Source organism: Vanacampus margaritifer, chromosome 4, assembly GCF_051991255.1.
Source record: "Vanacampus margaritifer isolate UIUO_Vmar chromosome 4, RoL_Vmar_1.0, whole genome shotgun sequence".
In the NCBI taxonomy this organism is placed as follows: domain Eukaryota; kingdom Metazoa; phylum Chordata; class Actinopteri; order Syngnathiformes; family Syngnathidae; genus Vanacampus; species Vanacampus margaritifer.
This window is the reverse complement of record NC_135435.1, coordinates 18,295,672-18,323,616: the sequence shown is the minus strand read 5'-3', so window position 1 is coordinate 18,323,616 and position 27,945 is coordinate 18,295,672. Positions and strand designations below refer to the sequence as shown.

General features: G+C 37.8%; 1 protein-coding gene across 4 annotated transcripts; it reads right to left on the bottom strand.

Moving 5' to 3' along the window:
* Positions 1 to 24: 24 nt before the first annotated feature.
* Positions 25 to 27,927, bottom strand: wt1b (WT1 transcription factor b). Of its 4 annotated transcripts, XM_077563848.1 has the most exons (12): positions 27,764 to 27,927; positions 24,340 to 27,688; positions 16,706 to 16,792; positions 12,387 to 12,854; positions 10,334 to 10,456; positions 7,636 to 7,756; positions 4,232 to 4,312; positions 3,736 to 3,841; positions 3,503 to 3,650; positions 3,019 to 3,108; positions 769 to 861; positions 25 to 625 (listed from the first exon to the last, which is right to left on the bottom strand). In XM_077563848.1, exons 4-12 carry the CDS (start codon positions 12,784 to 12,786, stop codon positions 504 to 506), a joined length of 1,284 nt encoding a protein of 427 aa, XP_077419974.1. In that variant the 5' UTR covers positions 12,787 to 12,854; positions 16,706 to 16,792; positions 24,340 to 27,688; positions 27,764 to 27,927; the 3' UTR covers positions 25 to 503. The 4 variants fall into 4 exon arrangements, with proteins under 4 accessions (XP_077419974.1, XP_077419975.1, XP_077419976.1 ...); XM_077563849.1 differs by lacking the exons at positions 16,706 to 16,792; positions 24,340 to 27,688; positions 27,764 to 27,927 and having other exon boundaries at positions 778 to 861; positions 12,387 to 13,059; XM_077563850.1 differs by lacking the exons at positions 16,706 to 16,792; positions 24,340 to 27,688; positions 27,764 to 27,927 and having other exon boundaries at positions 3,787 to 3,841; positions 12,387 to 13,059.
* Between the last annotated feature and the right edge of the window lie 18 nt (positions 27,928 to 27,945).

Here is a 27,945-nt window from a genome sequence, read left to right as displayed (position 1 = left end):
CACACGAAGACACACATTGGAGAGTGATGTCAATCAGCATTTATAGACTTACAAAAAAAATACGCCATACAAAAAGAATGTCGATACAATAACATCACATATGTACAAAGTTATTAGGCGTGCATTGTGTGTATTTACATCATCCAAAGCAACAAATCACCGCTCATTTCCTCAATCCAGTTTACATGATCCAGCACATTTTTGAAAACTAAATAACAGTGCAAGTGTGCTATAATATCAAAAATTGAGCTTCAACTGTTTCCTTGTGTAGTCTTTTTTTTTTTTTTTTTTTTTGGGCTCAGTTATAAATTGGTGATAACCTCTCAGTGGAGATGACCCAATAAGAGTTCTGGCTGAGATGCATCTTGTGGACCACGCGGATGCCTTGTGGGCGCGGTTGGCATCAGCTGTGACCTCCACTTATGCACATTTGGCAAGGCACCACGACCTCTGACCTGGCTCTGGCTCTACTGGCTGGCACGCTGCATCGCCACCTTCCAGGCTCAGATGGCATGCTGCAGCTTGGTCAGGTTCCTCTGGTGCATGGTGTGATGGCGCACCAGCTCGTCAGAGCGGGCAAACTTCTTCTGACAGTTGGGCCAGCGGCACGTGAACGGCTTCTCGCCTGAATAAGACGCGGGGGTGAGGGGGGAAAGGACGTTGAATGAGAAAACGCATTCAAACGTCGGGTGGGATGATCAAGCCGGCCATCTCCAAGGTCTGACCAGGAGAGGAATGCATCGGAAGAAGATAAAAAGGTATACGCACTTGTTTTACCTGTATGAGTCCGAGTGTGAGTCTTAAGGTGGTCTGACCGTGAAAACTTTCGCTGACACGTCTCGCACTCAAAGGGCTTCACTCCTGCACAAACATGGTTTCCAAATTGTTCTTTTTAATTTACAATTATTACCTGATGAAGTCACGTTCAGCAATGGAAAATTTGACAGTGTTTAGTAGTGATGCGCAAATGAAGCTTCATGAAGCACTTGTGATATTTTTTTACTCCTCTAGATGGCACTCTTGGTTTTAAAATGCAGTGGAAATTTAATCAATTTCCATTGCACTTGCCTTTATTTTAAGTCACAAAATACTGCAAGTGCTTCACGAAGCTTCATGAAGCTTTATTTTCACTAGTCTTCACTAGTCCATCTTAACTAGTGTTTAGATTTTAAAAAAAAGGTGTTCTTACAAATGACTTACATTTAACAAATGCATACAAATTAGTTTGAAAATAACTTTTATGTATTAAACTGATGAAATATTTTTTTTGTTATTTAATCAACTTTAGTTTTGTTCTATTCAATTCATTTCATATACACTTTGGGTAAAAAAACAAGTAATTGAATTGGATATGTGTTATTCATTATTCACTTATTATGATTCAAAGTTAGTTATTAATTTAAAAAAGAAATACACTTAACTCATTTGCTCCCAAAAACGTATAAATACGTTCTATTTACAGTGTTTTAAGATGTATTTATACGTTTATTTATTTTTTGCTAGAGCACACAGAAGGCTTTGATGCAGCCTCTCAACTGCAGAGAATGGTTGACGAAATTGTAGTTATTACACAAACGGCCAGCAGGTAGCAGCAGAGCATAGGAAATGAACCAGGGCCATGTTGAAAAAAGACCATTCACCCACAGTTCTAAATAGATTTGTGAATAAAGATGAGACTTAGCTACATTCTAATGCTAATTGCTGCAAAATGGAAACAGATAGAAATATAACTTTTTTTTTTGTTCCCGATGAAAGAAGAGACTCTAATCTTTCTTTTGGTAGGTTCCATGTTTTTTTAACCAATAGAACACAATATTCTGTGGGCCTTACAAAATTGGTCAAAATCCAGTAAAACAGCTGGGAGCGAAGGGGGTTGCTTCAGTGAATATAGGGGAGTGAATGGGTTAAAAATTGAAAACTGATCATCATTAGAATGCCACAGTTAAAGTTCATTTGGGGAAATTATGACCCAGTTTAAAGTGTTGAAACTACTGCATCTGAAAAACAAATCAATTAACGCTCTTGAATGCTCGACTGTCTGAGAAATGTAAAGCCTTTTCACACTGCATTTGTTTTTCTTGGTGTTCACCGTGGAACAGTGCACAAGCCCATATTTGCAAGTGCTTGTGTAGCAGCCTAGCATAAGTCACCGTGACGATTTTCCCGCTTGTTGCTCTTTTGCGGTTAGCATTACGAAATGCTCCGCCAACTTATTTCCAATTAGATGCGCCGCTTTTGAGTTAAGCCTTTTTTTTTTTTCCAACTCAAGGGTGTGTTGCGACGCGGCAGACGGCCACCTTGTGCATCGTGCGCCGCCCTCGCAGCACATCCACAATGAATGGGTTTTGCTAAGTGCAGTGTGAAACGGCCTGTAAACTCAGCCTCTACAATCTGGCATAAGTAATGGTTATATTTTATACTAAGTGTAAAAATTGTTAGGGGCTTGGTTTGTTAAAACAAATGACTGTAAAGCTTTGTTGCAGAAGGAAGTGCGTGAGCTATGGAGCTAAATTTGCATGTGGATTAATATCCATCGTTTTATTTATGCATTTATCACCCATGGCTCTAAGACCTTTGGAAAAGAGACCAGGGAAATTGACGCAACACAGTCGTTGGCTCTTGTGAAGTATTACAGACCTTTTTCCTTTTTTTTTAAGGTCAGGGATTCAGCATGAGTGCAGACTATGGCACCCCACGACATAGTCCACTGTTAAATTAGCTTTTTTTGCATATTAAATTAGCGATTCAAAATGATTTTGGGCTGGCATTGGTGCTTTTTTTTTTTTTTTTTCCAGAAAAGGAGTTATTTTGAAAGTCCGTCATTCCACCCAAGAGCATGGATATAAAAATGTCAAACACAAATTGCGTGATGGTTAAAAAAGAACCAAGGAGAGAGAAAAGGTAATAACTTCCTATTCCACTGATTGTTATACGACTAATAATTTTCACTCCTGATGGTGAATCATGAAAGTGAGTGATATTATCGGTGCATAGATTAAAAGTGTGCCATTATAGTACCTGTGTGTCTGCGCTGGTGTCTCTTCAACTGGTCTGAGCGAGAGAATCTGCGGCCGCATTCTGTGACATCACACTGGTACGGCTTCTCTCCTGCAACATAAACCACCTCGTTGTTGTATGATTTCATTATATTTTATTTTCCTTCACCTGTAGGTAAACAATGATTTATTTTCATCTTTCTGTATCACAAAAAATAGCATTTTAACAGGGGTGTGTACACTTTTACATCAACTACATATCCTATATACAAATTGAGATTTCAACTTTTATCTATTTTATTCATATATATATATATATATATATATATATATATATATATATATATATACATATATACACATGTATATACATATATTATTATTATTATTATTATTATTATTATTATTATTATTATTATTATTATTATAATTTCCACTCCAGTGTATCTCACATTGCCATTTATGTTGAAAACATTGATATATTGTACATTTAGAGATAAACTCACCCGAGTGCTTCCTTCCATGCATCTGCAGGTGTGAAAGTTTGAAGTACCTCTTGCTGCAGCCGGGATGGGCGCACACAAAAGGACGCTTGTCCCCGGGCTCGGATGACTTCACAACTGGGGGAGCGAGACTGGGAACCCGTCTTACATCCTTTCGGAAGGAAGAGAACGCCAATTGTTTATTCAAGTGCTGTTTTTACCTCCTTTGTGCGTGCATGTGCATTTACTTGACTAACCTGAAGCCCCCTAAAGACACCATGTGTGTGGATGTGGTACTGGGCGCTCACCAGCATGGGAGGGGGCGGGACTATTGGATCGCTGTCATAGCTGCTCGTGTGGCTGCTACAAAACAAAATGCAGACAAAACTTGCAGTCAAATGATTCAAAAGTCTCACAATTTGGTATTCAAACAATATGATTGTGTGTGTGTGTGTGGGGGGGGAAGGGGGGGGGGGCATAAAAATTCATGGATTTCAAATTATCCTTATAAAGATGCTATTTAACTTTTTTATGTACACCTGTCCGATATGATCTACAAATAAGTCCTTGAAAAAGTGTGTTTCTTTTTTAGACAGGTACAAGTCTACACAGTGAAGCATTCAAACATTATTATCCTTATCTCCGCGTTCTGGTACCCCCCCCCCCCCCGGCCGGCAGCCTGCCAGCAGCCATCTGGCTTCCTCTCCTACAGTATTTTCCCCTCGTTAAGACTATAAGAAAATAAGTTTTTACCTCTTCATGGAAGATGCAAGCGTGTTCATCTGGTTCCACGTGACGCATTCCAGTTGCGACGCCATTTGGTACAGGTTATCACTGATGACAGGCAACAATGCAGTGTTTAGTACTTGGATGTTGTGGTGAAATATTGGACAATTGCGCAATAGGCCAACATGGTCGCTCATACATTTCAAGTTGCCGGTTCTGCATGCAAACCACAATGAAAAATGATTTGATTCCTTCTGCCATAAAGCTGCTAAATCCTAATCAAATCGAGAATTATTTATTTATTTTTCATACTTTGCCTTTAAAATACACGGGACGCTGTCATCCAGCTGTTTTGTGTGTGTGTGTGTGTGTGTGTGTGTGCGTTTTTGTTTGTTTAGACTTGCACGCAAAAAAATTGAGATGAATGTTGTGTGGCGGCAAAGAACTTCACTCAATTCAATTCAACGCTGCTAAATCCTAATCAAATCGAGAATTATTTATTTATTTTTCATACTTTGCCTTTAAAACACACGAGACGCTGTCATTCAGCTGTTTTGTGTGTGTGTGTGTGTGCGTTTTTGTTTGTTTAGACTTGCACGCAAAAAAATTGAGATGAATGTTGTGTGGCGGCAAAGAACTTCACTCAATTCAATTCAACAAGTAGCAGTTTGGTAGTGAACAATTCAAAAAAAAAAATATATATATTAAAAAAAGCTTCATTCTACTTTGTATTTAATGTCACTTCAAGATGATGTTACTGTCAAACTAAACAAATAAATAAAACGAGAATCACAAGTTGCATATTTAAAACAAGAACATTGCTTTGCCTTAAGTGCGTTCAATTTAATGCTAACATACAATGCATAATGCCCTACACGGGCTAATAAATAGCATTTTTATGGTGGTGTTATACTGCAATGCTTTAAGCGACAATTTTTTTTAAACATAAAAAATGCACCAACACATGTTGCTGTTACATGTTACAGCAGCTTACTGAATCACTTACAGTAGTTGTGAAACTCGTCTTCCTTTGTGACTGCATGACTATGTTATACTGCCCCCCAGTGGCCAAGTTGTGCACACCAGAATGAGCCACAATGGATTAATCATGATATGCAGACTGTTTCATTTTTTAAAATCCATTTCAATAAGTCACATCTACATGTTTTCAGAAAATACAATATGATAGAGTGCATTTTTTATTGTTATTAAAAAAAACATTGGATGTTATATGTATATTTTTGGGGAAAACAGTATGTAGTGGTAGACTGTAAAACTGAACTGCCCTTCTGGGACTAATAAAGTATTCTGTATCTGAATCTGAATCACAAGACCTCAGGTCAGGGCGCATAGTACGTTTTCTTTGGCAGTCTGCACACCGAACACAATAGTCCAAAACCTGGAATGCCATCGAGCAACGTTTCTTGCTATATAGCTCAATTCAGCGTCAAGTCACATTTAGCTTTTTTTGTGTGTCTCTTTTTGCGACACAACAATAAGAGGAGAGAGACAAAGCGCAAAACCTGGCGATGAAGTTTTTCAGCATGAGCGTCACTTCTCATCAAAGTCAAGGTCGAGCGTTTTGTGGCTGATATTCTCCTAACAACAATGATCGAACAATTATCGATGTTGGGAAAATGATAGTTATAGGACTCCGACGATAAGCGTGTTTCATCTTTATTTGTTTGTTAGTTGTTTTTTTTTAAATTGGGAAGGGGGCTCTTGAAATAGGAGCATGTTGGCAATATTTATGATAGTGAGGGTTCTCCATGTACCTCCCCTCCCTTTGTGCAGATAATGAAGGGAGATTCCAAATGGTTGCTTATTAACACATCCTGTACGCCCACCGCGCTCCTCATTAAAAAACATGGGCTACGAGCCATTCTTTACCTTGGCATATAACACGAGCGCACACACACTCTCACACTGGGAGATGGGATTGTGTTTGTCTGCAGGGGAGAGGGGGTGCGACTCGGTGCCTTGCACACCACGAACCACCGCATGACATCACTCTGTCCTCGGTATCATTAAAGGCGGGAACGTTTCGGGGGGGGGTAATTCTGGCTTTCATTCCTTGAGAAGTCCTTGAGGGAAGTAGAATAATCAGTTCTGAACAACGGTCAACTGTGGAAAGGCTCACTGCTATCTGACATACATATATACGCGATGCGTGTGTGTGCGTGCACGTGCGCGCGCGTTCGTTTGACTTTTTCCAGCTCGCGCCATAAGTTTTAACAAAAAACAGCAAATTCTCTCGTCTCCTCTTATCATCTGCCGTTCCAGTATTTGTGTTGCTCCGTTTTTCCCCAAAACATCCCGAGTCGGCATTCAAAGAATTCCAACCCAATTCACCCGAAGAAATGCTTTCCATCAAGTTGGAAACAAGTTGGGAACACAATCAGGTATTTATAAAAGTACATTCTCAGCCTTAGCTTTCCCCCCACACACTCAATATCACTAATATGTCAGTTTTTTTTCTTCCACGCTGTAGAAGCATACATGACAACAGGAGATCACTAAGTGTTTGTTGGCAGGTCCCCAAATCTATAATAATTGGGTGTCAAAATTACTTAATTTTGAGTTAATTTCAAGTTCCTTTAACGCCACTCATCTTTTAACGCGTGATTAATGGCTGCCCCTTACTGGGGGAATTCCAGTCGCAACGCAGCAGACATGTCCACGTCAAAATTTTGCAATAATAAATTTAATAATAATACAAATATTTGTGGAGACCCAAGTAGTATTTTACAATTTTAAAAATGTGAATTTCGCAAGTTACTTCGTGTTAAAGGTTCGATAGCTTTAATATGAAAAGAAAAATGCACAGAGCTGTCGCCAACGGTCTTACAAATGCAATTACGCCATCTAGTGGCAGAAAAATGATCTCAACACCAATCAATATCACACTCGTTTTTTTTTACAGTACAGTACATCTTTCTAATTTAAACTCAATTTTATGAATTATTATGACTGTATCAATGATTTAAAAATGCAGCCATTCAAAAAATAAATAAAATTAAATAAAAAATAATAATAATAATAAAATTAAAATTAAATTAAAATTAAAATTAAAAAAAGAGAGAGCAATGATGATGACATGTCAAATCGGAAAAAATTACCGAATGAACAATACTGAGCTCTCCAAAAAAAAAAAAATAAGAAAAAGAAAAAAGAAGGAAAAAAAACAGATGCAGCCATATTTCGATTAGTTTAACCCCCCCCCCCACGCACACACACACACACTTTTATGTTCACAAGGGTATGAAAACTTTGCGATTAATTGTGAGTTAACTATTTAAGTCATGTGATAAATTACAATTAAAAACTTTAATCACCTGACACCCCTAATAATAACATTTATCACTTGGGGGCTTATTGGGTGGTGGGATTCAGGGAAGTGTGTATACACAGGGAGTAAGAAAACTAATTACCTGTTGTAGTTTCTCAACAGCAGTGCTTGGTTGCTCGGGCAGGATTCTGCGGGATTGTGGCACCCAAACACAGGTGGGGCAGGAGGAGGATGAGGAGGAGGAGGAGGGTATTGCTGATCAACTGCAAATAAAACAAAGCTATTCTATTAATACAATGCATTGTAGTGGAAAAATAACTGCTTCACAAATGAAGTTTAAAAAATGAAAAGCACTTTAATGAAGGAAACACAGCTGTCCTGGTTCACAATGTTTACTATTGAAGACAAAAGTAATGGGACATGGTCAATACAAGAAATGAATAGCGCATGGAGCAATTTGTAGAAATCCAGAATCTTGCAAAAGGACGCTAAAATATGGTCACAGGGATTTGAGGTTCGTACCCTCAACCTGCAGGTGGTTGGATTAAAAAAATGTCACATTTTGTCAGTGTGAAGTTCAATAAGGTCAGAGTTCATGCTCACTGGCTTCTTTCACACCAGATTTAGCCAAGCATGCATTTAAGGCTAAGTCATAATATTACAATCATTAAAGTCATTGCAATTAAAAAGCAACAACAACTTTTTGTCATATTTGTTGAAACAGTCATTAGAAAAATCACATTACTGTATTCGTAATGCAGTGTTACTATAATGACACTTGTTTAGAAAGTGATCACATCTTTTATTGGGCTCGTTCGGTTCATCTTAAGCAGCGCGTTCTTTTCAGTTACATATATTCTATTAAAATTTTGTTTGTGAAAATTAGGGATGTTTGATACCACTTTTTTTCAAACCGATACCAGTACAAGTACTCAACTCTTGAGTGGTCACCGATACCAAGTACCAATACCACTAGTACTAATAGATAAAATTTACCTCACAAAATGACTGATCATTTTAACCCTGGAGAACCCACGGGGTCAAATTTGGCCCCTATAAATTCTGCTACTCAAATAACAAAGACCTTTTTTTTTTTTTTACAAATTTAACTTCAAAAGTCCAGAGTGCCACTTCTGATCCCTGCATGGGGCCATCTAGTGGATGAATATTGCAAATCAAATCAGAGCAAGAGTTGGCAGATTTTTTTCACACACCATATTTATCATGTACTATCAAGTCAAAATGAATATTTTGACAAATATGACAAAAAGTGAGTTTTATTTTAAAATTGATAAGTCCCTGTTAAAAAGTATCCTTTCGTATGCATTTCACGAACCATTACCGGTACTAAGTACAGAAAGTGATCACATCTTTTATTGGGCTCGTTCAGTTCATCTTAAGCAGTGCGTTCTTTTCAGTTACATATATTCTATTCAAATTTTGTTTGTGAAAATTAGGGATGTTTGATACCACTTTTTTCAAACCGATACCAGTACAAGTACTCAACTCTTGAGTGGTCACTGATACCAAGTACCAATACCACTAGTACTAATACATAAAATTTACCTCACAAAATGACTGATCATTTTAACCCTGGAGAACCCACGGGGTCAAATTTGGCCCCTATAAATTCTGCTACTCAAATAACAAAGACCTTTTTTTTTTTTTTACAAATTTAAATTCAAAAGTCCAGAGTGCCACTTCTGACCCCTGCATGGGGCCATCTAGTGGATGAATATTGCACTTACATGAGCCAGAGTGGTGGTGACAAGATGGCTAAAATGCAACAAATAAAACAAAACAATTATATTGTTCAATGTAGCTGTGTATTTGATTGATTATTTTCTTAAATTCTAAATAGTTTACTGACAGCTTTTGTTATTCTGATTTTTCGAAATGATACCCCTAAATCCCAAAGGGTCAAATTTCGCCCTAATCCTAAATTAGGGAATAAATTGAAAAAAACATTGAAAAAACATATATTTTGGTGTTCAGTGAACTTATAGCAGTCATTTAATGTATAATTCATAATTTTCCAAAGAAGAAAAGGGTTCTTGGGTTCTCCAGGGTTAAAGAAAGATACCAATATGCCATTTCCCCTTCAAATTGCATGAGATGAATAGCAATTTTCCATCATCGTTTTCCATTTGTTCATAAAATACATATTTTATGTTCCTGATCGTAAAACGACCACAAGAGAGCGGCCGCGAGTACCGATATCTTGACCTGATACTGATACCTGGTCTCGGTACTAGCCCATCCCTATTGAAAATATATTGTTTTTTCCCCCTTATAATACTTTTTTTCAGTGTCACTCTAATGGTTATTTGTATATTTAAATTATTATTTTGCTGCATATTTTATCAGTTGCATTATTTTGCGCAAAACTTTTTTTTGTGGTATATTTTATTGTTGACCAAATATTGTTCCTTGCCCAATAGAGAAAATACAGAAGCACACACTGCCTATTTTTCCATCATGGTAATACGTGGAATAAGCTCCAGCAATATTCCGCCATTTGTGTTCACATCCACTTGTTTAGAATGCAACCTTCTGCCAAGTATTTTATGCGTCACACGCCAGACACTGCCACTAACGTTCTTACACATCAAATCATCTGACGTGGGATGCTGTGTCACACAAGGCGCTTTAATGCTGTGTGAAAAAGACTTGACTTACATTATGTCCATGACTGAGTTAGAGACACAGAGAGAGATACAGAGAGACAGGAAAAACAAAAGAAAGAATGATGGGCTACGTCTATGACCTTGCAGTGAACGCAGCCGTGTTCCAGTAATTGAGTGAGTTTAGCAAGAACGTGCCAGGAAGTAGACTGTTACCAATGTTGTTTGTCGGCGACAGTGTGTCTTCGTGCTTGAAGGACAGGCTGGAGAGCTGGGGGGTGTGGTGGGACGCCGTGTGAGGGTAACTGGGGTTCCCGTCTAAGCCCATTGCACCATAACCTAGAGGAAAAGAAAGTTCAAAGATGAGGAGTCATGTCAATGCTACCTACATTGAAGTTATTAAAATGGCAAAAAAGAGGCAAGTTCAAGCAGAAGTTAGGAATTTTCAAAAGTCAGTCCTTGGAGGGCCGTAGAGAAGTTTCTCCAGAAAAAAAAATGACTCACAATCGCTTACTTAAATCCCCGCAGCTTGCAGAGCAGTTTATCACTTCATCAAAAAGTACTTTACTTGCGGGCGAACAAGAGTGCGTGCACAGTGTCTGTGGAAGTCACATCAGCGCACACGTCCGCAGTTCAACCTCTGACCTCCGATTAACGAGCCCCAGCGGACTTGACGGAGCTTTGTTTGCAAGAAGGAAATTCATATTTATGTTGCATACAAAAGTCTCAAATTCAGATTGCAAATCCAGATTGCGGAGTCCACGATAAATTAAAAAAAGAAAAGGAAAAAAAAAGCTTTATGATAAATTCTTGATCAACTAAACATGGAAATCTTACAACTCAACTGTTAAACTTTTAGGGAACTCAAATACATTTTTGGAAAGTAACTTACTTACTTACTACTAACTTAATTACTTTATGTACAGTAAACAGGATTTTCTTTCATATATATATATATATATTAGAGCTGTCAAATGCTTTTTAAAAAAAATCAGATTAATCACATTTTAGAATTTTGATTAATCACGATTAATCGCTTAATAAAAAAAAAAATTTTTTTATCCAAAAAAATTTCCTGCCAAATTTGAAGTGCACCGGTTTTGTGTTAATTCTTTTGACATTTAATGTTATGGGGACGTCTTCAACATTTTTGATCTACTGCACACCTCCTCTTTTTCTAATCAATCAATTACTTGCATAATTTAAAATGGGAAAAAAATTAACCTAATATTTTGACGTGAACAAAGATTCTAAATGTGATACGTAAACAGTTATTAAATGCTTTACCTCAATGCTTGTAATTATGTTTTTTGCTCAAACACAACCTGTGCTACCTTAAATCTGCTAAAGAAAAATCTATAGTCAAAATTAATAGTCTGATCAATCTGCGTTAATTCATGATTAATGCGCAATTTTTTTGTGATTAATTAATCAGTTAACGCTTTAACTTTGACAGCACTGATATATATATATATATGTATACAGTATATTGGCATCCATCTCAATTTAAGCAACAACAACTCACTAGTGGGATTTTAGGGCAAAACTAATACAGTTTTTTTGGGCAGGCAGTTTTGGTTTGGGGATGAGGATAGAAATAGCAACACAAAATTATCAATATGTGCCACAATATTAGGTACAGTTGCACTGCTTTGTCAAGATCCAATAAAAGAGCTGTTTCACAAAAAAATACCTTGTTTAATTCATCTATTTTACAAGCAACGTATCCCAGTGGAGAACAATAACATTCAGTTCATATATTTAATGTAAAATTATACTTTGAGGTGTAAATGTTAGAAAAGGGTCCCCATAGGATGCAGTCTAGGTGTATACTTCTGCACACTACAAACACAATTGTTTATTAATAATGGTATGATAGATTTATGAGTCTAGATCAAGGTTTCTCTGCAAAATTTTTCTATTTCCGTACATAAGATATTCTAGTGAATTTTAATTGTTAAATTGCGTATTGAGCTGAAAGTGTTTGAGGAACTGTGACCCATAGGAACCATTTCAAATGTGTCTGTGATTATTTCCCGAAAGGTTACAGTGCAACAGGATTATGGCGGACGCCTGTGTCTGTCAGAGTGCTTCCAGAAAACTGTCAAGCTGCTTCCCGACAGAGGGCACGTTGTCCCAGTAAAGCACATAACATCCTGCCTAGACACAACAGCGCTGACAAATCCAACAAACATATCGTAGAGGATGTCACCTTTCCGAGAAGATTTTCATCCCTCGAATTGTTGAATGTTGGGCTGACAATGCTTACCTTGATTCCTGGGTGCAGGAGGACTGTCCACACAACCGGGGAGGTAGCTTCCACTTGGAAAAACCCTGGGTTGGCCCGCCGCCGGCTCTCCAAAGGCCCCCACCCGGCAAGGGCCCGAGCCTGTGAACTGGCCCGAGAAGTGCAACGTGAAGGCGCCGAGTCCACAGTGGGGATCCTCGATAGGGTCGGCGGCCCCCCAGCTGGGCTCCTGCTTGATGAGGGAGTGGTGGGAGGGCAGGGAGTTGTAGGGAGAGCCGGGATGGAGGTCCAACAGTTGCGTCCACTGGCCGCAGCCGCCTCCTGCCCCACCTAGGGAGGGCACCTGGGGGCCTGGAGACAGGAGAGTCAAATCTCGGACGTCCGAGCCCATCGACATGGCGCCGCACGGTTCGGTCAGCATTGGGTACGAGAGTTGAAAGTCCAAACAGAAAGATGGAATTCCAGTGAAGGAGATGACAAAGTCAAACTCTAAAAGAAAACAGAAGTCACAGCTCACAAACTACCAGGCCATCATTCGCACCCGAAGGGAAACATCAAAATGGATGAATGACCAAAATGGAGGTGTGCCTGCCTCCACTTTGTGTGTGCGGTGAGTGGGAGTGTGTGTGAGGGTATCACAGCCTCGTTCCTGCGTCTCCACAACTGGCTTGTCTTCAGCTTCCCCCCCTCCACCCCTGAAGACTCAAATACTGGCTATAGTCACACAGGCCAGGGGGCGGAGCCAGAGAAGTTTTCGCCTTGCCCTGACCCTCACTGACTTCTCAGCAGGATCTGACTAAACACACGCTTGTATTCGTTTGGCCAAGTTCAAGTGTGGCTCTTTTTTTGTGCATTTACGTAGAGGAAGAAATAAGTGGATTCTCGCAAAAGAATAAGTAAAAACAGCTGGAGGTAAAAAAATAAGAATAAAAATAAAATAAAAATCCTTAAATAAGAGCATTCTGAATCACTGTTTTCATGGTTCATTTGTTGGAACTCACTTATTGTCATGTTTCAGTGAATAAAAATACAGTTCAATTAAGAGTGCAAACAAAACAATGCTCAAACACATCCTGACCTAAAAGCCTGTCACGCTTCTGATTCATCACTTTAGCTTGAAACACACCAAACTTTCATAATCGTTTCATAATAGGATGAAGTAAGAAGATGCACATCATGTCAGTAACAGTAAGTCCAACATGATGTTTTTAGATTTTAGAAATTGTGTATCAGACATATGAAAAAGTGTATTCAAAATGTCTTCAAGAATTAAAGCAATAAATAAACGTGTAACGGAAAGTCATACAAACGGCATTGTTTTGGCGCGCAACCAAAAATGCTTACACATGAGGATAATTAATAATGTTTTGACCTTGATTCAACGTGCAGCTCCACGGGAATGCAACTAAACTGTCATCGGTTATTTTAAAATTATACTGTAGAACCATGCAACTCACATACGCTATATGAAAGGAGTGGAGAAGAGAAACCACACATCACTTGTCTAGAAATTAATAATAATAATAATAATAATAATAACCAGTATCTGCCATGTTATAAATTATATATTAAACAGATAATTATAATAATATTGTATTTAAAAAAAATTGCATCTATAATTTGAGGATTAGGAACCTGATATGAAATAAAAAGCTGACACATACCGAAATGCCAGAATTTTTAGATGTAAAAAAAAGAAATGAGGCCAAGATAAATTGTTCCAATCTTTTTCACCATTAATGTGACCTGTAACCTGTGCAAATCAATTGAAAAATAACTAAATAAATAACTAGTTAAATAAATAAAAAAACAAATAAATACATTTAAATAAAAATAAAAATAAAAATAAAAATAAAAATAAAAATAAAAATAAAAATAAAAATAAAAATAAAAATAAAAATAAAAATAAAAATAAAAATAAAAATAAAAATAAAAATAAAAATAAAAATAAAAAAAATAAAAATAAACATTTGAGAGAGGAAGACTGACTGTTAGTGTAGTGGCATACAGCACAGGTTCCATTCCCGGTCAATGACCCCAATGAGCCCCTGCCAGCTGATTAAAGCCTGGATAATAATGACAGAGTTGCATCAGGAAGGGTGTCTGGTTAAAGACTGTGCCAAACAAATCATGCGAATGACTCGCGGTGGCGACGTCTTACAGGGAAAACCTGTCACTTTTCCTGATAAAGTCACTAAAGAAAATCATCATTAGGTAGAGATGAGAAGAAAACTGCAGGAATTTCTGTCAAGTAATGGCTATCTGATACAGGTGACAACAATCTCCCATCATCTTCTTATATCTGAGCTATGGGGGGAAGATAGCAAGACAGAAGCCATATCTTTAAAAAAAATAAATAAATAAATAAATAAAAACAAGCCTGGGTACATTTTGCAAAAACACATTTGAAATCTCTCAGGCACGTGGGGAAAATGTGTTATTATCCAGTAAAGCATCTTCAATTGAAAGCAAGTGGATTTTTTTTGTACATGAAAAATAATGATATCAAATTCATTCTTGTCAAAATATTAACTTTTTATTGCTGAAAATGGCTCAATGAGTCAAATATGCCTTTGATTGTGGAATTTATTTTTGAAATTATTTATCATGGCGTAATGTTTTTCACATTTCAACAGGGGTGTGTTGACTTTTTATATCATCTGTATGTAGATATCATGGGTGAATATGATGTCATCATGCTCACACAAATGAACAAAGATTTATGAGGAACGACAATGACATATTCTACCCAAGGGGATACGATATCTTCACCATTCGCACCACAACATGATGGATTTTGAAAACGTCCCCACCTGCGAATATAACGTTGCAAACCCACCAACACTTGATAACATCAAGTATGGAGTGTGAATTCAAGTTTGTGGACAACGAGTATCAGGCACTTCCCGTCATCACCATCTGGAATATTCGTCTGGAATTCCAGTGAACATCTGTGACCTCACCATAAGTAGTGAGTGACTTGATTTTGGGTTGGGGGACAAATATTCAGGGACGGGGAAAAAAATGCCATTCTTCGGGATCCAAATTGACCACCCCATTGCAAATATTATACTGCCATGATATAACAATCATACACTAAGTGGCAGATTCTTATTGGTGGTTGACTACCTATAGCTGTTGAGGAATTGAAGCTTGTCTGTTCAACACTTATTCTAAATCATCATATAGAGTTGGTCCACTTTCACAGTGTCCATTTATTTGAGTGGACTTTCTACACTATATTGGAGTATGCTTTTAGGAATCATTTTGTCATCCAGAAGAAAATTCGGAGGTCAAAGGGAAAAAAGGTCGGTTGGCTCTATTCTTGAATCATGCTTAGTGCACTGAGAACAAAAAGGGCCTTTCCTATAACTGTTGAACACATCAGAAATGTATTGGTGACATAAAGGTAAAAGGAAGATTTAGGGGGAAGAAGTTGAACAAGCAATTCATCAATCAAGATCAATTCATTGATTGTTATTCCCCAAACTCTTTTTTTCTTTTTTCTTTTCAGGAGAGCTCAGTATTGTTCATTCGATTTGACATCATCATTGCTCTCCTTTTTAAAAAATAAAATAAAATAAAATAAATAAAAAATGAATAAAATGTTGTTGTTTTTTAATATATATACATATATATACATATACACACATAAATATATATATATATTTTTTGTATGTGGGTGAGCATGTGCATGTGCGTGCGTGCGTGTGCGTGCGTGCGTGTGTATTCATCAGGTCACCTAAAGCCCATTAAAAAAAAATCCCATACTAATAATATAATATAATAATAAATTGCCAAATGCAGAAACATCAATGTAAGTTATCACGATGTAGTGGCTCTCGCTAACAGACAGAATTAAGTAACCAGAATTAGGTTAAATATTATTCCCCAAACTCTAATGGCTCAATTATTTCCTGTTCATGAATCGCTGTCTACTTTTTTTCTGGTTCAAAATGATTCACATTTTTCCTTGGGGCCCCTCAAATTCTGCTTTTGTGCTTGTCTTTTTCTTTTTTCTTGGATGCTTGAAAGCACAAAGCAGGGACAGGCTGGGAGTTTCGGACCTGGGCCTTTAGTGGTTATTTATGCGACCTAATCCACTTTTTAATAACACTTTCACATCACAAAATAATGCACAAAAAATGCTATACAGTATAACTATGTGTGTTATTAAAGAAGAGATAGCAGCACTTCATGTATTTGAAAATGTACCATATTTCGTAATACTAACGCAATATATCGCCTCTAAACAACTCCAAGCTTCTACATTACAATATAGCAGTTCACGATTAATATATATGGATATAGAAACGTTAAATAAATCACATCATACTCACCAGAGATGCTGATGCAGAGGCAGCAGAATTCCTTTCTTTGCTCCTGCCTGTCTGTGGAAGCTAACTGTTCCGGTCATGCACACTGATCTGAAAGTGAAAAAGATAAATAAATAAATAAATAAATTTCCAGGTTGAAACAAGCAAGCCTCAAAAAGTTTTGTCCGATATTGATGCACATTTTAAGCTCAACGAATCAGAGGGATAAACGTAGCTAAAACAATTAGAGGACAGAAAAACTCATCAGCGGATTTGGTGAACATAAAAACTGATTGTTAAAAAAATAAATAATAATAATGATAATTTCAACGGTGTGTGTGTGTGTGTTTTTGATGCCAGCACTGGGAATTCTGAAGGCGCTGGGCAAAAAATATTTGCATGGCAACACTTGAAGCTGAAATCTGATTGGATAAAATAAAATAACCCACAAATGATTGGAAGCTGCACAAACCAAAGACTGATGCAAACACATTTGTATTATTTCATGTAAGTTGTAAGTTATTGGTCCAACAGAGAAGGTAATAGTGTAAATAGTGTAAAAATCCACTAATTGTGTATTTTATGGTTCTAGGCAAGATAAAATCCTCTCTGACTTATTCTGGGAATTAGTACAGAGGCTAAGTCATATCCCAGAAGAACACCCAAACATTCAGAGGATGTCCACAGAGCTGATTTAAATATGGAAGCAGAGAAAAATTATTTCTCCCTCAACAATTGCCAAAACTTCCGGGGTCCACCCATGATAAACAAACAAGGGCCGTAAATAATGTGCTATGAGAGCAAAAGGTTGTGGCACAATCGAGGAAATCTGGCCAAAAATATTTGCTGCTAAGCCGAGGCATGCCTTCCCCAGTGGAGTATTTAGCGAGGATTCATCAGAGGTGACGGGTCAGAGAGAAAACAAGCCCTTCAGCCCACATGACGGATGGCGGTCCCCAAGTCCGCCCATTCTTCTTCAGATCACTATGTGGTTAACTCTGGGTTTAAAACAACATCAGAACGGAGAGGAAGGCGAACGGTCACTACGAGCCGTGACCCTTAACAAGAAACACACAAGATCCCAACTTTCTCCAGCGTCATGAGGGAATTGGAGACGGCTTTTGTTTCAGCCAAAAAGCCACATGATAAACTACACAGATATGTGACCTGGCGGGACACGTGAAAAAGACATTACTTTTCTGTAATTCAACACAAATCTGTTTGCGTGCATCGAAAGACAGGCTGTTCTTGTTTTTAAAGCAAAAAAACACTCGCGGTTTAACAATGCTGTCATTTTAAAAACACCAGTCATCGGTTTTAAAATAGACGCCGTTGTCAGGCAAATCTGCAGGTGTTATTTTGGTCTTAGATATGCAGATAACACACTAAACAACAGTGCTCTTCACCAGTGACATACAGTACAACTGTTTGCCCCCTTCCAGATAAATTTTTTTTTTTTGCATGTTTGTAACACTAACAAATTTTAATATTACCGTTAGTCAAAGACAACACAAGTAAACGCAAAATGCAGTTATTAAATGTTGATCCAAACCTAAGGCCTTGTGTGGGAACCAAATAACTGGTTGGGCCAACTACAACTGTCAACGAGGCTTTCATGTCTCTGTGGGCATATTTTGGTCTACTCTACCTTGTAGAATTGTTGCAATTCAGCAACACTAATCGGGCTTAGGCGTGGTCAGTGAAAATGGCTACAAAGAAATTTGTCACAGACAATTCATGATTTCACACTTGATGATCTTAAAAAATCCTTTTTCATGGCACTGCTAATTCTCAGCTTGAAGCGGTTACTTTGCTACTTTCTAACACTTTGTGACAAGAGGCGAGAGACAACAACATGCGAATGCGCCGTTCATCGCCTTTAGTTACACCTCGACGCACACAACACTTCTACATTTGCGCAATCCAACGAGATCAAGTTCACGTACTGTACCGACACTCTCCGAGAAATCTATTCATTTGAGATGTTTGTGTGTAACTATAACTATTTTAATTTATTGAATTTTTAAGTCAAAGAGAATGATTGTAAATATCATGTGTGATATCGCGCCAGTTTATGCTAGCAATTCCTTTCGACTATGGCTAGTATGCTAACTAGCTTAATGATGTGTTTCATAAAAATGTGAATTGTTCAGATTGTGTTTGGTTATTCAACTACTGAACTCGGTGAGGGCATAATGATGCATTGGCTTATTTATAATATAAAACAAAGAGATCAGAACACCTCACTCCGGTCCTAAAGACTTTACACTGGCTCTCAATCAGCTGTAAAATAGATTTCAAAAACTGGTCTCTAAACCACTGAATGGGGGGGAAAAAAAAGGATAATCGTGTTTCTAAAAATGTGCTCCTGTTAAATTATTAATAATGTTTATTTTTACACCACTCCAATTCAGTTTGGACTGGTTGACTTTCCACTTCTGAATAGTACCACAGGAAATATTGAACCGGTCATAAGGAGAAGATGATGACAAAAGGTCCCGGGGGCACACAAACAAGGTATGCTAACGACAGCTAAGTGTCTATTCCTGTAATTTCTTAGCCTAATATGGTCAAATATTAACACGAGTCCACCAATGAGAGGCAAGAAATGGTTTAAGTCAACCATATGGGCTGGCTGAGCAACAAATGGCAAACGTTTACGGCCATATTTTCATTTGTTTAGGAAGTATGCTACTTCCTGGTTCATGGAGTGGTGGGAGGTGCCATTATTGTTCTGCCACACTTTCAATCATGAAATTGTGATATATTATTTTTTATAAATGTTTCACATTCCTTTGGCTTCTACAAAGTTTTGATTGATTTTAGTGTAATCCTGTTAACAGTATATGTCCTTCAATTTACTGTTTCAAAATGGCTGCTGCGATTTTTCAAATCAGATTGATTAAACCCATGGTTCTCATTAGATTGTTACATGTCTGGGGAAATTTGCTTCCTATTTAGGAAGACAAGTCTTTGAAGTCTTTTTATCAAACAGGATAGTCATTGTTACTTATTTTCCTTAATCAACAAGCAATGGCCATGATTTTTTTTATTCCCCCTCGTATCGACAGTGAGCACTCTTCAAAGAGTCACATATCCGAAGCTGTGATAAGATGAAGAGAAGAACAATCTGTGGGAGAGTGAGTCTCTCCACGCTATATGTGTCAGACACAACACTTGTCCACTGATGTTTAACACACACAGTTCTGCTGCTTGTTTCTCTTCACCTTCACCCTCCACCACTAAACCTAATATTCCTCCCTCCAGTTTATGTCAAATAAACACATAAAAAACGTAATATTTAGCTTTTTGGTTCTGGTAAAATATTTGCGATAAAATTAATAAATAATGTAGACTCTAGGAACCTCCAAAGGTGAACATTATGTGTACACATAATTGAACTAAATAAAAAATAAAAAATAAAAAATAAAAAATAAAAAATAAAAAATAAAAAATAAAAAATAAAAAATAAAAAATAAAAAATATATCTTGCTTTCAAGTATTTTTAAGGTTTGTAAAGTTAGACATTTGCAAAAATGAGCTCCATAATCCATGTCTCATCCCAGCAGGTGCATGTGTGTCACGATCAAGGCCGGCCCGTTATCAGCGCTTTACAGTAAACTGCGGCCTCTTCCGTGTTGTCACGCCCAGCAGCAGCTGCGGCCGGCAGGGCGTCAGCAGGCAACAAAAAAACATTGCGCATATCTCCAGCGGTTACTGCGCATATGCTGTCATCCACCACAAGCGGCGTTGTGTGGGCTGGACAAGCAAACGCGGACGTGATGACTCACACGTGAGTGCAATGATAGGGAGAAGCGTGCAAATATCTACCGTCAGCATGGAATTGAGAATTTCAGGGGTGAGATTCACCCCTGAAATTGCCAATCTCAGCTGGCTAATATGGTTTCACTGAAAAAGTGTTTGATGCTAAAAGTCTCTTTTTTTTATCCAGTTTTGAGGCATTCCTTAGAAAACATTTAACAGGAACCTGTAAGCTTGGCTCGCCAATTAACACTGAGCAGTGTTGCAAATTTGCTGCCTGGATAGAAGTTTTTCTGTCTCTGACTGCATTTCCGCGCCAGTTTCGGAAGCATTAAGGCTCGTCACACTGCTCTAATGTGTAGTGCAAGTTGCAATATCCATGGCAAGTTTCTTCAAACAGGATCATGAAACAAATGAAAGCGAATTAAAACAACAAACTCCTAGAGCAGGCGGTCGCAAATAGCCAGGGAAAGTCTATTCAGCTGTAAACAGTCTGGAGTACTATTAAAAGATAAACAGCTTTACCCCCCTTTTCCAATTTTCTTGGGATTTCAATTAGGGATAGATCGATTATCGGCCGGGCCGATTATCTGTGCCGATATTTGTCGAAATGCCAAATATCGGCATTTGCCTTTTTACAAATCTGAATGCCGATTACGCTGGTATCTCACTGAGCGGTGAATGCTTGCGAAAATAGCGAATTTTGGGTTTTCATCAGGATTTATAAAATGTTCACAGCCATTTTTACTTGCCGCAAAGACATTTCTAACATATTCAGTCAATGTACATATGCTGCTGGCAAATGAACGTACATGTCAAAGTTCAGTTACGAGCAGGTTTATACATTATTTCTTTTTTTCATTGAAATATATTTACCTATTATTGTATCAATAATGAAATAAGTCAAAACATACAAAGAATAAGGGGTAGGACTAGATAAGTTTTTAACTTCTTCCTACTCCCTTTTGAACATGTAAACTATGACTAATTGATGATCGTTATAAGGTTTTTCTTTAAAATTTTTATTTTTCTGCTACTTGTTTATACATTCGACAAACAAACAAACAAACTATTTTTCACTGTCTGTGAAGATCTTTCGAAACCTTTTACGAACCTTGAGGCACCATATGGACAAAAGCGGTATTGTTATGTCTAAAGGAAGACCACATTTCCCATGAGGACAAACACATTGCATCGTTTTTTTAGCTCTCATCAGCGAGTGAAATCCAGGCCAATTTTGATCCTTGACTGTCCTTTTATCTGAGTAGCTTCCTCTTTTTTCCATTTTTTTTTTATCTTTTCAGAAAAACAGAAGATGAAATGAAAGACAAACAAAACAGTTCTCCTCAAAGTTACTTAGTGCCAGTAAAAATTATTCAGACCCCCTCCGGCCATGGCAAAGTTACCATTCAACTAGTTTTAAGTCGATGTTTCATCAGAAGAGTTATGAAAATATTTTATTAAGGTTGAAAAGTTCCTTAGTGCTACTTTAACACATGCTGAAGACCTTGGAAGCTCGCTGCAAATTTTGTTATAATTTGTAAACAAAGCTGTCTATTCTTTTCATATGTTTAAATTTAAAAGAAAAATTACATAATTTTTTGGGACAATAGTATTTTCTCTTTTACGGCAAATGAATATCGGCTTGAAAAAAAGGCTATCGGCCTTCTTGACTACTAATAATCAGTATCGGTCTATCACTAATTACTATATTCACCAATTAACTCAAACAACACCTACTCAATCTCCCCACGAATCTGAATTGTATAAATTTGATTGGCTAAGCCACGTCACATGGGATGAGTTACAGTGCATGCTATTGGTCATTGCATTTCCTACATTTACTATTGTAATGACTAGAAAAGCTGATAGAAACCTGCAACGGTTACCGTATATCCCCTAAAAGTCGCACATCTAAAATTACAAATGTTGATCAAATTCATCTAATATGAGGTCTGGGTCCGGTCCATACACAAAGGTAACTGGTCCTGGAGCCAGGCCGAAATCCACCTTTTGAGGACCTCTGCTCTACATCATCAACTCAGATGAGATAGCCTCTATTGTTATCTGAAAAGTGAAAGGTCATGCAGTGTAACATGCCTCTAATTAGTATTACAGAGTCTTGGCATCTTTCGTTTCAAGCCAGACAAATTGGATGCTAACTGTTGTTTAAATATGTCATCTTAACACTTGTACAAGCCTGCGAGTGTGCGTAATATAAACACCGTTTGATGACAAGAGGTCACTCCATCACGGAGAGAAACGCCATCCTACTGCAATGACTCCATTTTTTTTTTCTTCGACTGCCATGAGATTGAACGAGAGCACGCACATTCCACGCCGGGGGATGAACGACCCCAAAGTTGCCATGATTGATCACCGTGGTGCTGTCAGTGATATGAAGTTGAATGATACGGCTTGAGTGGAGGAGGGTTTTTTTTGTACAATTTTTTTTTTTTGTGGAATCATAAAATTCTAGCTGAACGCCTGACATGAATTGACCATTAATTGTACTGCATTGTAGATGATTCTGATCATAACTCTGCTTGACTGAATATGTGGAGCAGATAATTAATCACAAGGACTTAAAAGCTATCAGCTAAATAACATAGACAGGTGTCAGAATAATAGAAGGTCGTGGGTTCAAGACAAGTCAGAGATGGAAAAGAGGCACATCTCAAAAGTAAGCTGTATGCAAGCCACCCAATGCTTCAGAAAATCTTGTGTTTTCAGTTTAGTGGATTCATTCTACAAGGCTGTGTTACGTGTTCTTTGATTTTTGGAGTGCCTCTATGGGACTTTCCTTCCAAGCAACAAGTCACACATTTTCATAAAGTTTATAATTAACTCATTCACTGCCATTGACGACTATAGACGTAAAAAATTCATGTCAACTATTTATATTAGTTTAACATTTTTTTCATTTAATTTCATTTTTTATGAAAACCTAGAATTTTTTTTACTGTACATTTATAAGAGATATAAAATTATCACGCGATTAATTACGACTAAACGCCCCTTTTTTTGTATTTTTTTTTTTCAATTAGGCCCGTCAGGCGATTACATTTTTTAATTGTAATTAATCACATGACTTCACTAGTTAACTAACAATTAATCACAAATTTTATATCTGTTCTAAATTTACAATATATTTTTTCTTGTTAGCAAATGTGGAAGAAAAATGTTAAACTAATAGAAATAGTTGAAATGAATTTTTGGCGTCCGTCAATGGCAGTGAATGAGTTAAGGATGTTACATTGTTTTTACTGCTTTTCCCCCCCAGATGTGCTGTATGAATGTTAATAATATTCATTTTTTCTTTAGTGATTACCCAGGAAGGCACCAATTATGACTATATTCCGTTATTTCCAAAAGAGAAATAGCAAACTCTGAACAAAACCAAGGTGGTTCGGCATCTCGGAACAGATTGTATTCATCCATCGGGGGTTGCTCCCCACTGTGAAATGTTTTGTTTTTATAACATGACTTGGGCTGATTCAGAGTAAAAACGACCAGCTGTTCCCAAACTGTCAATGGTCATAATCACATGTTGTCATCTATTTCTATTCATCATCAAACAAACAAAATGTGTGTTTGTTGCAATAAATTCATGCCTGTTGTTTTCATTGGGTCTTTGCAATCATTTGTCTGATAGTGATGGCGATGATCAAATAATTATGACATAACCTCATTTTATTACATTCACAAACAAATCCAACAATAAAGAGTATTTCTTTTGGCGTAAATGAGAAACGTAAAAAAAATCATTACAAATGAATAAATTAGCCCTCTGCAGTAAAAGCATCTTCAACAGTATTTGTTTGTTGGTTTTGTGAAACGGCGTGCAAGGAATGGGGAACTCCGCTTATAAGTAATTAACAAGCAATCAACCTCACCTTGGGAAGCCCGAAGCAAGTCAAGCAATGCATCCTGACAAGGTCACTGACTGATAGATGAGTCTGAGCGAGGGGGATTTTTCAGAGCCGGTGAAGGCAGGCAGAACTGTGGGAAGCAGACAATTAGTGGGTGGAAGGTAGGCGGCCATGTTGGACGATGACCATGAAGCTGCTTTACATGGATACTCACCCTTTGGCCGGCAGACAGCGAGAGGGGCCGCACCTGGGCTCAACCGACTCTTAATATGCAGTCATTTATCTTGTAGGAGGCCGAGTGGGCAATATGCCATAAACATAAAAAGAATCACCGCTACAGAGGCGCTATTGGTATTCCACGGGAGTTGCAGCAGCCCCTAGCGTACCCCTTTCACCGCCATGCTTTGGTGAGCTACATGCCTGTCTGATGTTGATTTTGTTGTTGTTTTAATCAACACAGACAACGCAGTTTTTGTGACACATGATAACATTTCTATGCCATGATTGTGGTATATAAAACCAGTTTATCGATGAAATGAGGCCTGTCAGAAAAGTTCCAGGACTGCTATCACAAAGACTGTCATTTCAAACTACCCAAACTACTTTTTTTTATTTTTATTTCAGTGTGGGTCAGATGATCAACCAGCAATTCTACAAAGAGGTCCTGCAGCATTTGCTTCATTCCGCTTGTGGAGGTCACAGCTCGCGGCTGCTACACCATGACAACGTGCCTGAGCATTGACAGTTTATTATGCTATTAGCATTAGCATATTAGCTAGCCTTGCCACTAATAGCGAAAATCAGTGCGTAATTGAGGCCAATCCTCCCTAAGATTTTTTTTAAATAATTGAAGATTCCATAAAATTGTCCTACATGACACTCCTCAACTCACTTCAACATAGTGCCTTGACACCAAGATGGCGCCAAAGGTTTTTATACTTTATTCACTGTATATTATTAAGATGTTTGAGCATGAAGTAGATATATAGACTGACTGTGACCAGAGAAAGCAAATTACAGGTGTGAAAGCAGGCAGGGAATTAATTTTGGTGGCTCCTTTTTACAAATCTTACGTGCAAAACTGCAAATAGTTGCTATAATCCGAATCCATTTAACATATTAAAGATGTATTCTGTGGCAACATAGTTTCACAATCACAATTTTACGATCAAATGGGAAACTATGTTGCCAAATGACTAATACTCTTCCACTGAATTGTACTTAAATATTTCACCAGACATAAAATACTGAAAACATGGGGCTGCTGCAAATGTCAATCAGCCCTCTGAGGACTGCAAAGGTCATGTTTTATCATGGTAAAAGTTGAGTTATACATTAAAAACATATCAGGGAAACTGCAGTAGTCTCTCTTTTTTTTTTTTGTATATTCCAATTTATTTCCCAATGGGAATGTATAGTCACACAAGCATGACTAATTATAAAAATGAAAGGGGGAACAACAGGAGTGTAGTTTACATGATACAAATGACAGGAGACAGCATTCTTTAGTGATGTGAAACAGGATCTATTGGATGCCCTTTCACTCTGCTATTGAATCACTACTCTGTAATACCTGTAAATATAAAATTCTAATTTCTCTTCAATAAAAGATTGTATATGCATCTTGATATATTTTAAAGTGCAACAATTAGATTCAGTTCGATGCACTCGCATCTTTGAAATCAAAATCGATTTTAAGAAATCATTTGATGTATACTAGTATGTAGGTATATGCTAGCTACTCTAAGAAGGGCACAGTATGAACCTGGAAAATACATGCAGTTTGTGGTAAAAAATAAATAAAAATAAAAATGTAGGAGAGTTGTGGGTCGTGGCACCTCAAAATAATGTTTTCCAATAAGAACACACGGGATTACAGTTTTTCTTTTGCTACTGGTTAGTATTGTATATGAGGATAAATCAGCAAGTGTGCAGGTGTGTGCTTTGACCTTGACCTTTCTTTGGATTTTTGTGGCTTTTGTAACAATTGTTTGGGGGGAGGGGGGAATCCAGCCTCAGAAAAGTGAGTTAGAGCAGAAGGACGTGAAGAAGACAACAATATACTGCAAAGTAGTTATGAGTAGCAGTTCTGTTGTTTTTACCCTTTGCTAACAATGAATTTATGTTTGCACTTGTGTGCATGTTAAGAATGCTAGAATATAACTTAAAAACTCTATAGGATTAATAAAGGTTTGGTGACCGTTTAATTCTATTTCCAATTGAAAAAGCAGTTGTAATACAAACGACTATAACCATAAAAAAAATTCCACCAAACATATTGAAAACACTAAAGTAGTTTTTTCAACAGACTGACTAAATGATACTGTATTTAAGGTAATACTGCAACAGCAGAAGACCCAAAAAAAAAAGAGTCTCATATGCACCTGGGGGTTCAAAGTCAGGGTGAAAAAAACCTGTTCAGGACTTGAAATACGCCAGACACTTGACAAGAGTTGTTAATCAGATAATGAAAAGCGCAGAGTTACACTAGCACACTTGTGGAGAACTATCTATAAATTATTTGCTGTGACAGCGTACAAGGGCAACAGAGAGTGAGGCTGGGATTCAGTACCAGGCACTTGCCTTCCCAACAAGATGACGCATCGTGCGAGCATGATGGGGAAATACTCCATCAGCCATTTCCCCTCTTTTTTTTTTTATAGGCTAACTGTAATGAGTTCATTTCCTTAACTGTAACTACTACGAGAAATATGTGGCAAGAAGTCTTTCAGGGAATGAAGACTTCGCGTGAAGTACCTCAGTAGCCTAGGAGTCCTAAAAAATACCTTAATTTCTGCGACAAATGACGTGAGAGCAATGCAAGTGAAAACAACTTCTGTATCTTCACTCTGGGACTGAAATATGTGGCAAGAAGTCTTTCAGGGAATGAAGACTTCGCGTGAAGTACCTCAGTAGCCTAGGAGTCCTAAAAAATACCTTAATTTCTGCGACAAATGACGTGAGAGCAATGCAAGTGAAAACAACTTCTGTATCTTCACTCTGGGACTGAAGCCTGTGCAAAACCTTTCAGAGGTTTGTAACACGACTCCATAGTTTTGAGGGTGAACTCTTGCACTACTTACCCTTTTCACCCTACTCACTTCCATCACCCTGTGACCCGCCATTGTAGCAATAGACAGGATCGGGCTTGGTACAGAGGCACAACACGTGTGCCCACAGGTCAGTGAGGCTACGGTGGAGGGTGTTTGCCCTCTGACACTGATGGTGTTTCCGGGTTGGACGGGCCTGTGATGGTGGTCCACGCAGATGGGCTGAAGCTCCATCAGATAACCTCTTTCAGGGATCAGTTTCACCTCAGTAACTCTCATCCAAGTCATCCAGGGTTAATCTCCCAGAGAGAGTAGATGGATATCTGGAGAGGAGAGGATGAAAGATGGAGATGCAGTGTGGAAGTCTGGGTGACATCAAATTTAAGAGGTTGGCTGACCTTTGAGGCTAAGGCTACATTAGCTGAAGCTATCCAGCATTGATATGCGGGAATTTAGCCATAAATTTGGAAGGGTGAAATTAAGTGGAAACAATTCGCTGTAATAAAAGTGGGACATAATTTAAAACACTTGCGAAACGCCCAGGCTGAAAGAGAAAGGCACGGTTGTGACTATTTCAAAA

Bases quoted from the DNA above. Each gene is read 5' to 3' on its own strand.
- wt1b (XM_077563848.1), bottom strand. From the start codon at position 12,786: ATGCTGACCGAACCGTGCGGCGCCATGTCGATGGGCTCGGACGTCCGA. The intron at 4,313-7,635 runs GTAATTAGTTTT...GCCTGTCATCAG, and splicing joins CTGTTGAGAAACTACAACAG to TGATAACCTGTACCAAATGG. The intron at 3,842-4,231 runs GTAAAAACTTAT...TTTGTTTTGTAG, and splicing joins CTTGCATCTTCCATGAAGAG to CAGCCACACGAGCAGCTATG.